Source organism: Phalangium opilio, unplaced genomic scaffold (genome assembly GCF_054372755.1).
Source record: "Phalangium opilio isolate 3A_F unplaced genomic scaffold, DU_Popi_V2 ptg000087l_1, whole genome shotgun sequence".
NCBI lineage: Eukaryota > Metazoa > Arthropoda > Arachnida > Opiliones > Phalangiidae > Phalangium > Phalangium opilio.
This window is the reverse complement of record NW_028324192.1, coordinates 4,955,339-4,971,462: the sequence shown is the minus strand read 5'-3', so window position 1 is coordinate 4,971,462 and position 16,124 is coordinate 4,955,339. Positions and strand designations below refer to the sequence as shown.

The window sequence follows — 16,124 nt, the reverse complement described above, 5'->3', positions numbered from 1 at the left end:
ATATAGAAGGGAAAATTCTTAAATAACAAACTTTCAATGAAATGTGCACGTGCTGGCTTATGGTTTAGAAATAACCTTTTTTCAAAACCTATACAAAATGGTTAACTAAACTTTACACTGAGAGATGTGCCTTTGCTAATCTATTGCTGTGAAGTTTTTTTTGTCAAAAAATGCACCCCCTTGGTTGCGATATCTTGGGTCTAACTCTGAAAATTCTTTTCACGTCGTAATGTTAAGCTCCGTAGAGATTAACAATAAAAGTTAGGATTGAGTATAAATAGAAAATCCCTGACGCGATTTTCTAAATTATGGGTCATTTAAAAATTTTATTGGACAAAGTTCAGTGTGCTGTTTTTGTTTCAGGCCCAGGTCAGGATAGGTGAAACTATCTCAGGGCCGTAAATAAGCTTAGGACACTGGACATTGTCCAATAAATATTTAAAATGTTCCATAATTTTTATTTAAAACTAAAGGGGTCACCGGACGGTTGACCAGTCTTGATGGCTGACCATTGATAAAGGATGCGTGTGAAAAACATTCGTCGCTCTATAGGATGTGCAACTCCCTATACTAAAAAGTAGAGAAGTAGATACTAGCGCCACCTGGCTACCAGTGCTGGAAAGCATCGCGTGAAAAATAAAATGTAATTAATACAAATTAAGGCTGAAGGAACAGACATTATTTAAAAAGACTTCGTTTGCCCAAGCCTTAAAAACAAAACGATAAGAATTATTCCAGTTGACTGAAGCGTGGATATTATTTATTTCTATTGAATTTTAAAGACAATCCGTATTTTACTACTCTTTAGAATTTAATTCAATCACCTGATTTTACTGCTAATGGATTAGTTTCCTATAAATTAATTGAAATAAAAAACTACTTATCTCAGATTTTTCAACAACAGTTCCATTTTCCAGAATGGTGCCGACTGTCCCGTGTCCGCCGGAGGTGACTTACCCCAATTCCACCTTCCGTCACCTCCCAAGTAAACCTCATTTCCTTCCCTGCTTATACACATACGACCTAGCGGCCCCCGTCAGTGCTGGGCCGCGTAGGGTCTCCCGCTCAATTCTTCCTGGTGCTCAAGGCCTAACGGCTTAGCACTAGTGTTAGTAGGTGGCAAAAAAAAAAAGTTTAACGGCACGCGGTATTTTCGGCGGGAAATTGGGTAGAAGAGGACAAGTTTATGCGAGTGTGCCGGCTGTTTTCTGGTGATGGTGAGTGAATATTGTTTAACTTTAAGAATAATAAACTAGCTATTTATCCAAATAATGGTAGGATTTTACTTTACCTACCTAACCCAACCAACACTTGATTCTGATTAATTAGGCCACGGGGAGTTCGGAAAAAATTTCAATACTACACTAGCAATTTATTGTAATTACTTCAGAATTTTGACCGAACTCGGGGCAAGGGTTATCAAATGTCAGAGCAGACGACGGTTTATAAACTTCTAAAATAGCGCGTGATCCAGTGGGCTAAGGCTATGACATAACATTCGTTGGTTTTTTTCATTGAGTTGAGAAAATTACCACTAGAGTGGCCTTTGCCTATTGGGGTACGTGGGACACTCTTGAAAACATGGAACGGACGGACAGCTTCCAAGTTTCTCACGCGATGGTGTCTCCATCTCGAAGCCTAGATGAGAAATGTATAAATACATGTATTCTTGAAATCAGTCAAATTTCCCGCCTTTTCTTTTAGTTCCCTTGTTTGCACCGGGATGGCGCCACGAGCGCGTGATATAGTTAATTGGGTCTTCCCGCCTTTTCTTTTAGTTCTTTTGGTTGCATCGGGATGGCGCCACGAGCGCGTGATATAGTTACTTGGGTCTTATATCCAAGGATGGAAGACTATTCTAGGGGTAATTTTCTCAACTCAATGGTTTTTTTTCGCCGGTCACGGACTCCCGTGCCTGAACTTCACCTGACCTCACATTCAGGAGATTTCCCGCCTAATATTTTCAAAGTGTCAACTGTCACGATCAACCTTGGATAGTGTTGTCTATTCTCAATTGAAGTTAACATTTAGTTTGAATTAAATATTTAATTTATCTAGAATGTCGCGGAGAAAACCTTTAAAGGGAGATCCGCAGAAGGAATCTCGCGAGGCTTTAGCCCTAAAAATAGGACAGTGGGCTTTTGATGAACTTGAATATTCGGAAGAAGCAACTCGACCTGTTGTTGCGAGTGCGTGCAAGGTATTTCAAAATTTAAGTAAAGGCGTAAATGGGAAATTGTGGGAAAATGTAATAAACAACGTAAAACGAGTCAAAACAGATGGTCCAATTAACGCCTGTACTAGTAAAGCTTTAAAGAAACTGTCAGAATTGAATGAACATTCCAAGGCTCTTGATTTAGAGTTAATGCGAGAAATATCTAATGTTGAGGAGTTGCAAAAGACAGCAACTACCCTTCAATCTAAGATTGACAAAGATTTAAACCAAATAACCCACCTTCAACGCGTGACTGTAATGTTAGAGTCCAAATCCGAAGAAACCAAGTCTAAGGCCTTACATTTTACGCGAGTTAACAATCATCTTCGGGAGAGTTTTGAGTTATTGAAAAAACCTGACGAAATAGTCGATGAATCCTTTTCAATCGCAAGCACGTGTCAAAAAGTACAAAAACGGAAAATTTTAGCCACAAATTTAATGATGGAGATTGAAAAGAATGTTTATTCTCTTTGCTATGATCATTCTATTGGAAAGCTTAATACCGAAGAAGAATCCTTCAATAAAAGAATTCTCACGGCACAAATAATTGACTTAAAGAAAAACATCTCCTTGAAGACCATAATGAAATGCTTAAGCCATCGAGCCCAAGAAGCGACTAATGATGTAACCAAATTAAGAAATGCATTTTCCATCAGAGGACAAATGAGTGATCTGGGTGAAAGGGCAGCTTCAATGGGGGATGGGAAAGGCGATTTAATTCACGAAATTGAGGACAAGTGTATGCAACACCACTTTCATACTTTGCGTTGTAAACACGTAACAATTGATTCTGAATACAGAATGATTCGTAATCAGATTGAAACCTTACTTTTGAGGAGGAAAAACCTTGAAGAAAAAATGGCCGCCTTAATCTCAGATAGTTCCAAACGTCAGATGATCTCAGATTTATTAAAATCCGAAATATTCTTAAAAAACGCGGAGTCGAAGTTAAGCGCAATTCGCAAAGAAATAAATCTCATTGAAACTTCAGAATTTAACCCAAGTTTGAATGAAAAATTGGAAATTATTGAGGAAACTGAACGATTGATTCGACAAAAGCATATTTCAATATTGTCCACGTTGTCTACGAATGCGAAAATGAAAGCTGCAATAGTTCTACGCTTCCAAAATCGAAAAGATGCGAGATTAATGTTTACACAAATGAATCTTTGCAATAACTTAACATCTATCGAAATATGGAAGGAGAAAATGGCACTAGGATTTCGCATGTTCTGTGAACTGGATATCGAAAATTTATCCCGTCTAAAAATTAAAGATAAAGTTGTCCCTTACACAAAGACGAACCTCTCTTTAATTGAACGAATTCCGTTTTTGTCCCAAATTAAAGACATATTTAATGTTTCTCGAGTTCAAAGCTTTGACTACCTTATGAAACGCGCCATTAATGAAAAACAGATGTACGCAATCAATGGAGACATTTGTCCGCAACAAGTGCAACTAATTAATGAAATGAAGAATTTTCAAGCAAAGCAACGACAATTTGTAGAAGACTATCAGAAACGTTTGAAAGACTTGAACCGTGAAATGGCTCAATGTGTACCAGTTATTAAAGAATTCTTAAATGAAATACCCCTTATTGAACAGAGATGTAAAGAGACTGCGGAGCAAATTAACACATGGTGGACTCTACCCGCCTTTAATGTTAAATTTTAACAAAATAATTAACGCTTCTTAACCATTGTGATTTATCAAATAACATTTTTGTTACATTTACACTTCATGTCCTAACAAACCCGTAGCAGAACCAACTATTTTGTCTTTTTCAATTAACCCCAATGCAAAAGCAGCGACCAAGACTGCACTTTGTTCCGCAAATTTCTTGTTCTTTTCACTATTGTTTATATAATATTAAGTAACCATGCACTTACTAAAATGAACTTGAGTATTTTTGGCCTCCAACTATAACCGCATAGATGAAAACATTTTCTCCATTGGCCACTTAATTATCTTTGTAATTAACTTAATAATAAAAATTATATCTACAGTCTTATAAAAAGGTTGCTTTTTGTTATTTTGTCGCGTCCAATTTAACAAAATTGTTTTAGGTAATTCTTTCATTGGAAACATTGTTCTTTTTACGCAAAAAATATAGTCAGTCAATTCAAATGCAATTAAAAATGGATTAAAATTATTTTACTTGATATATCTGGCTTTCATAATCCACGTTTCACCGTCTTCAGTTTTCATTTTCTTTAATGAGACTTCTGGTGGTTCATCTTCATTACCATTTCCATCTATACTTTCTTTACGTTTCCTATTATTTTGAAAGCTGTGAGCTTTAAGCTTTAAGTTCTTTTGGTATTCTTCGTAATAGTCTAACACGCCCCATAGTTCGCTAAAATTGTTGTAAAGTTTAAAAAAACAAATAACAAATCAAATTTTAAATTATATTTACCATATTTCCTCCATTCTTTGAGAGGCCAAGAGCTTTTTTCCACGTTCAGACTCTTGTAGTGAACCCAACATTTGTTGAATGCAATATTTTGTATTGTGAAAATGGTTATCATAATCTACAGCCTAGAAAGTAACACGCCTTTCAATAAATTATAATTTAATTATTTTAATTAATTAAATGTAATACCAATTTTAAATAAGCAACAATTAATTCACCCAATGGTAATTTACTATTTTCAATTCTTCGGCACTTTAATAATCGGTAATCAATCAGTTCCTGCAGGAATACATAGATTTAGTACTTGGAATCTTTAAGAGGCCATAGACCCCACACAAATATCTGATTGACTGTGAGGGGAAGCCATAGTTAGACCCGTATACAGGGTGTTTCTGAAAAGTCCATCACAAATTAAGGGGCGTGTTTATCGGACCAAACTGAGCGGAAAGTACCAAAGAACATGGGGTGTACAACATTTTGTTTCGGAGATATGGCCTTCCAAACATTCGCCCCTAAAACAAGGAAATATCCAAAAATGAGGAGTAACACTTAAGACCGACTAACCAGCTTGTTTAAAATTACTAGACAATTTCAATAGCCTTTATTCGAACAATTGATTTCTACCTTTACTAATCAGAAGCGTATAAATGAGTAGAAGTATGCCTACGGTGGTAATGTAAAATTAATCCCAAGTGACATGATGTTTCAAGATCTTCCCAGCACCAAGTAAAATGGTTCTGATTGAAGGGACTTTTATTAGCACAGCGTAAACAACGTTATTTTCAGGAATTAGTCCAAATGTCCACGGGCGGCATTACAAAAACGAGGCAGTCTTTCGAATGATACTTGGACATGTTGGAAGATCCCTGGCTTGTTCCTGTTATCTCAAACCGTAAAAAGCTACGCAAATCTTCATCATCACGGACAACACTCTTGTACGTTAGGTATGACCTTGAGAAAACCTAAAAGGACATCTCGAATGTATTTGAAAAACCCATCTCCAATTAAGGGGCGTGTTGTTTGTTTCCAACAGAGTAAACTCGCCCAGAGAACAATTACAATGCAGAGCCACGTTTCGGCGTTAATGGCCCACAAAGGTGGTCCCAAACAAAAGAACAAACTTTAATTTGTTTCGTTCAGTAAGTATTTCATGTGTCATAGATAAAACGCCATGATTAATGCACAAAGAAAATGTTATTGACAAGTTTTCGGACCGCGATGCTGAAATGTGGTGGTGCACCATCGTGCATGAACCACATTCTGTTTATTAAACCTAAGGGTACGTCTTCGAGTAGTTCTGGTAAATCGTCCCGTAAGAACTACAAGTAAGCCACACCGTTTAACCTGGGCTCTAGGAAATATGGCCCAATTAAATTGTCACCCACAATACTACACCACACGTTTAAGCTGAATTGTACTTTGTGAATTCTAACGCAAGTTGCGTGTGGTTTTTTCTTAATCAGCAAACCAATTGGCGGCTGCTTGTTTTTGGATCGTCCTCGAAAATAGTGAGAACTTCGCCTATTCTTAAAAAACAGAGCACTAAAACAGAGCACTATGTTTTTTAAGAAAGGAATAAAAGAGTTTTCACGTACATGTGTTTGTTTTATTAAACTCATAATTCAACGAAGTCTGTTACAATGCCTTTCTTCACAAATGCCGAATATGCGGATATGCACCTAATGTATGGACTAGCCGAGGGGAATGCCGCTGCAGCTGTACGCTTGTATCAGGAAAGATTTCCGCAGAGGCGACTACCAAATCGACTGACGTTCGAGGCTGTGGACAGACGTTTGAGGCAAGATGGACGAATCCAACCGGCTGGACCTCAACCTAGAGCGAGAGCCATCCCAGAGGCCATAGAAGACGAAGTTCTCACCATTTTCGAGGACGAGCCTGAATCAAGTACCCGCCAAGTTGGTCGCCGATTAGGCGTAAACCACACGCTCGTGTGGAAAATCCTCAGAAGCCACCGGTTTCATCCTTTCCATGTTCAAAAAGTTCAAGGTTTGAATCCAGCGGACTACCCACGACGCACGGCGTTTTGTCAGTGGTTTCTGGCTAAAGTAAACGATATCGATTTCCCACGGGATTTGTTGGTTACTGACGAAGCTAACTTTTCACGGGATGGTATTATTAACTTACATAATAAACATCAATGGTCCCAGCTAAACCCCCACGCAACTTGCGTTAGAAGTCACCAAGTACAATTCAGTTTAAACGTGTGGTGTGGTATTGTGGGTGACAATTTAATTGGGCCATATTTCCTAGAGCCCAGGTTAAACGGTGTGGCTTACTTGCAGTTCTTACGGGACGATTTACCGGAACTACTCGAAGACGTACCCTTAGGTTTGGTAAACAGAATGTGGTTCATGCACGATGGTGCACCACAACATTTCAGCATCGCGGTCCGAAATTATCTTAACGCGACCTTCCCTTTGCGGTGGTTAGGTCGAGGTGGACCTGTGGAGTGGCCTGCTCGATCACCCGATCTGAACCCTTGTGATTTCTTTCTTTGGGGCCACCTGAAAGACTTAGTTTATCAGACTGAAGTGCCCGATGTTGAAGAGCTACGTCGACGAATAATTCACGGCTGTCAAACAATTCGCGAAACTCCAGGCATTTTTCAACGTGTAAGGGAATCATTTGTAAGACGTGCTAATGTGTGCCTTAACGCGGGTGGTGAACACTTTGAACAATTTTTGTAACTAGTTGCAATTAAATGTTAAAACTTGTCAATAAATTCATTTTCTTCGTGCATTAATCATGGCGTTTTATCTATGACACATGAAACACTTACTGAACGAAACAAATTAAAGTTTGTTCTTGTTTTTGGGACCACCTTTGTGGGCCATTAACGCCGAAACGTGGCTCTGCATTGTAATTGTTCTCTGGGCGAGTTTACTCTGTTGGAAACAAACAACACGCCCCTTAATTGGAGATGGGTTTTTCAAATACATTCGAGATGTCCTTTTAGGTTTTCTCAAGGTCATACCTAACGTACAAGAGTGTTGTCCGTGATGATGAAGATTTGCGTAGCTTTTTACGGTTTGAGATAACAGGAACAAGCCAGGGATCTTCCAACATGTCCAAGTATCATTCGAAAGACTGCCTCGTTTTTGTAATGCCGCCCGTGGACATTTGGACTAATTCCTGAAAATAACGTTGTTTACGCTGTGCTAATAAAAGTCCCTTCAATCAGAACCATTTTACTTGGTGCTGGGAAGATCTTGAAACATCATGTCACTTGGGATTAATTTTACATTACCACCGTAGGCATACTTCTACTCATTTATACGCTTCTGATTAGTAAAGGTAGAAATCAATTGTTCGAATAAAGGCTATTGAAATTGTCTAGTAATTTTAAACAAGCTGGTTAGTCGGTCTTAAGTGTTACTCCTCATTTTTGGATATTTCCTTGTTTTAGGGGCGAATGTTTGGAAGGCCATATCTCCGTAACAAAATGTTGTACACCCCATGTTCTTTGGTACTTTCCGCTCAGTTTGGTCCCATAAACACGCCCCTTAATTTGTGATGGACTTTTCAGAAACACCCTGTATATATCTATGGTCGAGACCTAACCGTTAAGAGACCCAAGTGAAACTAAAATTATCAGGCATAAAGGATAGTGATCATCTGCGTCTTTGTAAGGGAAACGAGGTGTTATGTTGTTAATGTTATTAAGTTTGTTAACCCTGTTTAAAGTCACAAATTATGGGAAAATCAACCACTAATATTTGGCGGTACTTTAATAAATCTACTAAAGATGGCAAAATAACTGGAGAATGTTTTAAATCTTTAAAAGTTAGATAAATTGACTCAAAGCTCACATAATTGCTAGTTTTATATTTTTCCGAAAAGCGGAAAATTTTCCGCGTTTTATTTTTCCGGAAAATTTACAACCCTAGTTTCAACACGAACGTAGCTTCCCCACCAATTGGTTTTCTTTTTAGAATTACAAGACGCACTTGCGTCGTAAGATTTTTATTACCGACTAAATGTTATAAAGAATGGGTAGATTTTACTTAGGACTAATATTTTTGTAGCACCCTAGGAGTGATGGCACTCGGCGTTGCCCGTCAGCACATTTTTTTATTACTTTTCACGCGGAAATTATTCCATAAAGGGTTTTTTTGGCCGCCATTTAAAAAGATGGCAACAAATGGAACCCAAAAGACCATTCAGCCCGTCTATAGGTCAAAGGAAACCTATGTACTAAATATTTGCGGAATCGGTTGAAACGCGCGGACTTTGTTGCATAGAGAATATTTTTTACATTTCTGGGCGCCATTTACTAAGATGGCGCTTATGAGTAACGTTCCTGCAAATTTTCAGCCTTCTAGGGCAATCGGTTTGGGCTGGGCGTTGACTATCAGTCAGTCAGTCAGTCAGGATTTATATAGATATAGATTTTATACTTCGAGGGAATTATTTAAGTCGGTTTCATCAGAAGGGGATAATAGAAGAAGGATGACAATCTGTATCCTCTTAATTCGCATCCTAAAGAATTAAAAGATGGCGCTTCGGTTTGTCCAATATGGCGCGATCTTAACGAAACAGAGCAGACGACTTGGTAGACTATTAGGCGCAAATCTCAGGCAGTGAAAGTAAAGCCAGACATTAACTATTTTATTATTAAGTAAAAACTCTTTTACTTGTGTTTTAAATTACAAAAATGGTTACATATTGCTGTGTTTACGGGTGTAAAAACAATGGCACCATGAAAGGTATGCGGTTTCATCCTTTTTCTACAAAACTACCGAAATTAGCCAAGGCTTGGGAAGTTACCTTAAAAATGGGAAAGAAACCTAGTAATACCACGGAGCTTCTATTTACAGGGAGAGGAAACTCGGACTTTCCCCCCTAGCCCTTAGCGTACCTCGGTTCTGCGCAACGCTTTCGCTCCTCGCGCGCACCCCGAGCCCATGTAAACAAAGTCTGACGTCATTTTCTTGGTGGAACTTCAATTCCTTGCCATAAAATGATGATTTGTACCGTGAATCGCTTCTGTAGCTACGGTATACACATTTCTCCTCATTCCCTCTAGTGCAAACTATTAGCCTGGAATCGCAGTCCATTCAAAATTTAAAAATTAAACCTTTAAAACACCAAGGCTTATGCCTTTCAACGAACTAGCGAAGGCGGCCATCTTCGTTGTTTACATAGGCTCCCTTTTTTTGCCAGCGAAAACCGAGGGGGGTTAAATATTTGCCCCTTTTTATGGACAAATAGTGTCTACGTTTCCTAAGAGCGTTTACATTACTAGAGGGGAATGAAGTTTCCTCTCCCTGTAAATAGAAGCTCCGTGGTAATACCATGGTTGTTTGCTCTTCTCACTTTAAAAAAGACGATTATAAAACAATTCCGCAAGAACATAGAGGTAAGACACTTGCTGGAGTAATAAAATTTGTAGTAGTTTCAATTCTACAATTCTTTAACAGATCAGTTCAAATACCCACCGCGCCTAAGACCTTTGACAATTCCATCCCAGAATCTGCCTATTCGTAAACATGACAGAACTCTTTGAAAAATAAAAACGGGGGAATGAGTTCAGATGATGGTGAGAATTTGAAAAATCATTTGTTTGCGGGTCATGATCATCAAGTAGAGCAAATTGGTGTTAATAACCAACCCGATGACATAACTGAAAGTGAAGAAAATGGAAACAGTACTCGACTACGAGACACACCTGAAATTTGTGACACTGATAACAGTTCCTTAGAAAAAGGAATTATGGTGAACATATTAGAAGAACATAAATGTAAAGTGTCAGCTAGTTGCGGAATTTTGAAACAACAAACTGTAGTAGCTTTGACTGGAATTCAGTCAATGGAACTTTTTAATGAAATAGTTAAAATTGTTAGTGAAGAATATCCTAGTAAAAGTCCACTACCTGTAGCTGACGGAATTTTACTTACACTAATGAAACTTAAACTTGGTATTTGATATTCCGCTCTCGGAGCTCTTTTTGGTCTAAGCCAGCAGATAACTTCTAGTTATTTCAAACAAACATTATGCAAGTTAGCGACCAAGGGGGGACTATCTCTCTCAAAGTTTGAGCTTTCTTCCGAAATTCGTCGCACTCGAGCCTGCATGGGGTGAGTGACGTAGGTGAATGTCTAGGATTAGCTCCAAAACGTGTAAGGCGCGCTCATAGTATGTATGACTTTGTCTGTCTCTATTGAACTTAGGACTTAAAAAGGGTGTTTGCTTCAACTGAGATATTAAAAGTGAATTGATACCTTACCATATTAAATAAAACACAACCATGGATATTTTAAAAATTTATTTGCTTCAACTGAGGTTTGCTAAACAGCGCAGTGTAAACCCGGCATTATTTGCCTTAGGGAATTCCCAATCAAATACAAAATATCAACCTGTTACCTGTAAGAATTAAGCCTTGGTTAACTACACTTTAGAAATTAGATTACATTGGTTGTCAGTCTAAAATTAACGTGACATGGACAGTGTGAAAACTAAATATTTAAATACTAAATAATAGCCTAATTGGCATTTATTTTCCTTGGTTGAACTCTGTGAATCATTATATTTTAATATATATGAAATGCAACGGACATGAACCCGAGCGACGGCCGAGCCAAAGGCCCGAAGCTGACGGGTACTCTACTCGAGACTCTCGGGTAGAGGATGGGAGAGGCGAGGAGAGGGGAATGGAAAAAATCGAGGGCAAAAACGCTACGTCTTGTTTTATTTTTTAAGACATTCAGTGACGTCTCTCCTAGGGAAAACATAGGTGTCGTGCCCCCCACCATCCGTTCCAAAACTCCGAAAAATTACCCCCATTATAAGCCAACCTATATAAGCGGATGCGAGTTTAAGAACCTTGGTTAGCGACTGTCTTGGAGTCATCAGTTACATGGCTAGAGAAATAAGAAATTGTGGAAGCTATGCCGCATTGCTTTAAAGAATACACTGATACAAGAGTGGTATTAGATTGCACCGAGGTATCTGTTGAAAAACCCAAGTGTTTAAAATGCAAGATCAAGACTTATTCTCACTACAAAGGGACCAATACTGTAAAAGTACGCGTTTGTGTAGCTCCATCCGGTGTGATCACCATGGTGAGCAGAGCATATGGAGGAAAGTCAACAGATAAACAAATAACTGAAGAATGCGGGGTCCTAGAACGATGCATACCATACGCAGACGCCATAATGGTAGACAAGGGGTTCATTATTGAAGATCTTTGTAACGAAAGAGGGCTCAAACTAATTAGGCCACCTTTTCTAAAACGTAAAGCTAAAGGTCAAAAAAATAAAAAAAAGGGAACAATTCCCTAGAGAAGATGCTTTGCTTACGTCAAAAATTGCGTGTGCTAGGGTACATGTTGAGCGCACAATCCAGAGACTAAAAACGTTTAACATTTTCCACAAAAGACTACCGTGGGATTTATTACCATACATGAATAAGATGTTTGTTGTAACCAGCGCTGTAGTAAATTTGTCAACAGCTATTTTGGCTGACAATAAATTTTAATATCACCACTATTTAAATATCACAACTCTTTTATTATCACAATTATTTTAACATTTCAATTCCATGTATTTCTTTAAAAAATATTTGAAATAAACTGATTGCAATTTAACTAAGAGCTTAGGAACAAATTCTTTGTCAATAGGAACTTCAATAATTAAACAATGGTCACTTTGTTTTGAATACACGACTAGGTGACCTACTGAGAGGCCTAATATTGCTAGATTTAGTTGAATTTGTCCATAATACTTGCGCTTAGGTTTTAGTTTCAAGGTTTCTTCCTTATGGTTTAAAAAATTCAACCCTTTGATCATTTCGTTCAGAGGCTTGGTAGCACCAGAAGGGGATAATAGAAGAAGGATGCCACTCTGTATCATCTTAATACATTAGTTATGTAACGTCATTCTTCCCAGGCTCACCCTTTTTGTTTGCTCTCCCGCTCATCAAACTACAGATGGGCATCGCACCGTAAGGTGAATTCTAAAACTGTTTGGTACTAAATCCTCAGCAATCAACTCCCTAACCTCGTCTTGGGGTGAGACAAAAATCCACAAGTGCGTCATGCCAAATAGTTTAAAGCAAATAGACTAATGACGAGGGAACTATTTATCGCGTATGTGATTCGGTTTAGTAACCTTGCTCCAAATGTTCCGATGTTGGGAAGAATGACGTTACACTTACCCCGCGTTGTGGTACACTTCTCTCGAAGAGAAGTATTATATACTTCTGGTAGCACCAATTACAGGGCATTTAACTTCAATTAAAATTGAATTATTTAAACCATCTGGAGAGCAAGCTAGATAAGGATGATCAGGATGAATGACTAATCCAATTCTTGTCACTTTTACACCAAATTTTGCCTCATATTTTGCAATTGCTATGGGTTCGTTAAGGATTCCATATTGGGTATTTTCATTTCCACAAAATCTGGATTCAATAATTTTTTGAATCTTCAAGGACGGATCTTTCTGATAGGTGTAAAGCTCGTAGCATCTGCTTGCTGTTATTCTTATCAGTCTGTTACACGTCCATACGTGATCGTTCTGGCTAATGGATTTGATTGCAATATCTAGAGCCATGGCATTTGTGACTACAATGTTTTCTTCATAATAGAGTCTTTCACTTCGGGTTAGATTATCATTAAAGCTTTCAATATTCTCGTTTAAGACAGACATATTTTCGCTGTCTAACATAATATTAAAACAGATTTTGATATCACCAAAAGCGTCATCAGTAGAATTCATGGTGGTAGCGATAATTGAGTTGTTATCTTTTAAGGGAGATTAAAGGAATCGCTATCCCAATTTTTGGAGCAGGTAAAATATGTTTGTGGAGCGCTGTTTCATTCTTTGATACCAGAAGAAGCCTCAATAATATACTCCTTTGCTTTTCTTTATCAAATGATGAAACATCATATTTCGCTCGTCCAACACAACAAAGTTCTTCGGTGGTTGTGCCTTGCGCATTTCAACTGCCTTTTTCTTAAGTTTCCCCCATTTCTGAGTAATATCTGCGCGTGTATTCTCCTCTTTCGATAATGTCTCAGATCGGTTCACGAGCAAAAGCACAGCTATACAGTGTTTGCAAAATCCCCCACTACCACGCACTTGGACATGAACAAAGAACAGTAAACTCTGAAAAATGCTTGTTCAACTCCAGAATTACGTGATGTGGCTCTCCAGAAAAAGCTGATGACTGTAATACAAGGGCTTCTATTTTGTGGCCTTTAAGCTTTTCAGATTCTCCAGTCACGCTGCATGAAATGACGTGATTACTCCTTAATTTTTCCTCTCCTTGTTGCAGACAATTAACTCTAGTTCCAATATAGTCTAATATATTCGTTAATGGCAGTCTGACATCAACTACTACAAAAAATAAAAGTACCATTTCCGGCATTAAATAGTTTCAAGGGCCAAGGCTTATTGCTTACCATCTTCAGTATAGAAAGTTGCGTTATTTATTTCGTTGGCCATTAAAGGAAAGCGCGGCTCCATGATCACCCCTAGCATTCTGGCTAATCTTCTGCACACGAATTTTACCTTGCCAAAGGCAGGAACCAATCAGACCTAATGCACTAGTTCCCATTGGTTCCTGCCTTTGGCTTAAGTAGCCTTTAGCAAGCTTAGCCACTGTGTAGCTCTCATTAAGCGAAGAGGATGGCGGTGCTTTTGCGGCCCAGAAATCTATTTCCGTACTTTACAAAATGGGCATAAAGGATTTTAATTCTTAATATGCTGAATAAATAATATTCAGCCCAAGACCTGTCAGGATATTTTAATATAGGAAATGTTTGGTATTGTAAAGCAGTCAGCGAATTGTTTGAATCTTTTGGAAAAAGGCAAACGATTTCCCCAATCTCAACAATCATTGATGTAAAACATGTGAAACAGGAATGATTTTGTGATTGTAAAGGGGTTCCTCACATCCGGCTAATCTCTCTCGCGATTGGTTGTGAGCTCCGGCGTTTTCCCAGTCCCTCCCCACTCCCGAGAGTCCGAGACCCCCGCTGCGGTTCCTATAATCGGCGTTGCTAGCAATATCATAGGCAGGGTTGTTCCTTCGACTTTTGGGAAGGTACTTTCCCCAATAGTAAAATGTACTGATCCAATGGAAGCTTTTTTCAAAATGTGCTTTTCCCCCCTGGGGGTCGGAAAATTTCCGTCACCCCCCAACGAAAGGCTTTTGGCGCCACCTAGTGGCGGAATTTTCGTCCCATAGACGCTAATGTTAAAAATGAAATTTGAAAATGTGCTTTAAACAGGCCAAATGTACTTTCGGTGCTGAAGATCTTAAAATGTACCGAAAAGGCACAATTGTACCACTTAGAACAACACTGATCATAGGCCCAATTGTAAGGGTTCATACAAACCTGGAAAAATCAGGGAAATAAATAGTTGACAAAAACCTCAGGGAAATTTCCAATTTTTGGAAAAATTCAGGGAAATCAGGGAAATTTGCGTCAAACAGGGGCCGAATAATAAATGTTCCATAGGATTAACATTACACTAATTTTTGGAGGCTCATAACTCTGGTTATATAAGAGATACGGTAATGTCCTTTGATTATGTAATAGTCAAATTTGCCCCCCCCCTCCTTCGTTAACATTTGCTCCATGGGATACTCCATATACTGGAAAAACCTGGAAAATTCAGGGAAATTTGTTTTCCAAAAGTTGTATGAACCCTGGAGTAATTAAGCAAAATGTTCATAAACATCCCCTCCATAGGATTAACATTACACTATACTTTGGAGGCTCATAACTCCGGTTCTACTAGAGATACGGGGATGTCCTTTGACTGTGTAATGGTCCTATTTTTCCCCTCCCCTCCTTCGTTAAATTTCCAGGTTTTTCCCGTATACTCCATATACGGGAAAAACCTGGAAATTTCAGAGAAGTATATGGGGAAAAACCTGGAAATCTCAGGGAAATTTGTATTCCAAAAGTTGTATGAACCCTGAATTGTATCACCTGCCGGATAAGGTTGAATAACACCAAAATAGGAAAATGCCTTAAAGGCTTTCGTTTTTCTTAGCCCCTGGGGTTGTGACGTCAATAACGACTTAAAAAAAATTCAATGGTCCGCCGTCTAGTTTACTGACCCTTTAAAAGTCCCAGATTTGACTATCTCTTAGTATGAGGCTTTCAGGTTGCAATTTTTTCTTCTGGTATTTTAGACAGACTCTTAAAATCCGATTATTTTCAAATTGTTTGCAAACTATCTCTTAAGACAATTTGTGATATGATCGAATGTTTCATTTCAGCACAAAACCCGTTTTTACTTGAAGATTTGACTTAAACGTATCAAATTCTTCTACCAATCTGCGCCTACTTCAATGCCAATGTTAAAAAGGAGGATTCCTTGGCGAAAGTGCCTGTTAGTTTTAACTTCTTTCTATATATAGTTTCTAACTTCCTAAGTCAATGTTTACTGTTTTCTCTGTAATCGAGAAAATTGTATAAGTTTATAAGATATGTTCCATCCATAAGTCTCTTAATGCTAG

The 16,124-nt window shown here is 38.3% G+C and overlaps 4 protein-coding genes across 8 annotated transcripts; 2 read left to right on the top strand and 2 right to left on the bottom strand.

The window, feature by feature from the left end:
* Positions 1-927: 927 nt before the first annotated feature.
* On the top strand, positions 928-3,889 carry LOC149650470 (uncharacterized). The gene is made up of 2 exons (XM_089849243.1): positions 928-1,217; positions 1,279-3,889. The coding sequence occupies exon 2, from the start codon at positions 2,060-2,062 to the stop codon at positions 3,887-3,889; it is 1,830 nt and encodes a 609-aa protein (XP_089705369.1). The 5' UTR covers positions 928-1,217; positions 1,279-2,059.
* A 15-nt stretch (positions 3,890-3,904) lies between these two features.
* LOC149650469 (tRNA-dihydrouridine(20) synthase [NAD(P)+]-like) lies at positions 3,905-4,944 on the bottom strand. 5 transcript variants are annotated; one of them, XM_089849278.1, is made up of 6 exons: positions 4,818-4,944; positions 4,632-4,753; positions 4,374-4,571; positions 4,220-4,307; positions 4,105-4,174; positions 3,905-4,067 (listed from the first exon to the last, which is right to left on the bottom strand). In XM_089849278.1, exons 2-5 carry the CDS (start codon positions 4,700-4,702, stop codon positions 4,136-4,138), a joined length of 396 nt encoding a protein of 131 aa, XP_089705404.1. In that variant the 5' UTR covers positions 4,703-4,753; positions 4,818-4,944; the 3' UTR covers positions 3,905-4,067; positions 4,105-4,135. The 5 variants fall into 5 exon arrangements, with proteins under 5 accessions (XP_089705404.1, XP_089705402.1, XP_089705403.1 ...); XM_089849276.1 differs by having other exon boundaries at positions 4,105-4,307; XM_089849277.1 differs by having other exon boundaries at positions 3,905-4,174.
* A 5,955-nt stretch (positions 4,945-10,899) lies between these two features.
* On the bottom strand, positions 10,900-14,218 carry LOC149650467 (uncharacterized). The gene is made up of 2 exons (XM_089849274.1): positions 14,053-14,218; positions 10,900-13,987 (listed from the first exon to the last, which is right to left on the bottom strand). Exons 1-2 carry the CDS (start codon positions 14,129-14,131, stop codon positions 13,719-13,721), a joined length of 348 nt encoding a protein of 115 aa, XP_089705400.1. The 5' UTR covers positions 14,132-14,218; the 3' UTR covers positions 10,900-13,718.
* Positions 11,526-11,817, top strand: LOC149650468 (uncharacterized). Its single transcript, XM_089849275.1, has 2 exons — positions 11,526-11,710; positions 11,775-11,817. The coding sequence occupies exons 1-2, from the start codon at positions 11,537-11,539 to the stop codon at positions 11,802-11,804; spliced, it is 204 nt and encodes a 67-aa protein (XP_089705401.1). The 5' UTR covers positions 11,526-11,536; the 3' UTR covers positions 11,805-11,817.
* Positions 14,219-16,124: the final 1,906 nt, after the last annotated feature.

Bases quoted from the DNA above. Each gene is read 5' to 3' on its own strand.
- LOC149650468 (XM_089849275.1), top strand. From the start codon at position 11,537: ATGCCGCATTGCTTTAAAGAATACACTGATACAAGAGTGGTATTAGAT. The intron at 11,711-11,774 runs GTGAGCAGAGCA...GCGGGGTCCTAG, and splicing joins CATCCGGTGTGATCACCATG to AACGATGCATACCATACGCA.
- LOC149650467 (XM_089849274.1), bottom strand. From the start codon at position 14,131: ATGCTAGGGGTGATCATGGAGCCGCGCTTTCCTTTAATGGCCAACGAA. The intron at 13,988-14,052 runs GTAAGCAATAAG...TATTTTTTGTAG, and splicing joins AACTTTCTATACTGAAGATG to TAGTTGATGTCAGACTGCCA.
- LOC149650469 (XM_089849276.1), bottom strand. From the start codon at position 4,702: ATGTTGGGTTCACTACAAGAGTCTGAACGTGGAAAAAAGCTCTTGGCC. The intron at 4,572-4,631 runs GTAAATATAATT...CAACAATTTTAG, and splicing joins CAAAGAATGGAGGAAATATG to CGAACTATGGGGCGTGTTAG. The intron at 4,308-4,373 runs GTAAAATAATTT...TTGCGTAAAAAG, and splicing joins ATGAAAGCCAGATATATCAA to AACAATGTTTCCAATGAAAG.
- LOC149650470 (XM_089849243.1), top strand. From the start codon at position 2,060: ATGTCGCGGAGAAAACCTTTAAAGGGAGATCCGCAGAAGGAATCTCGC.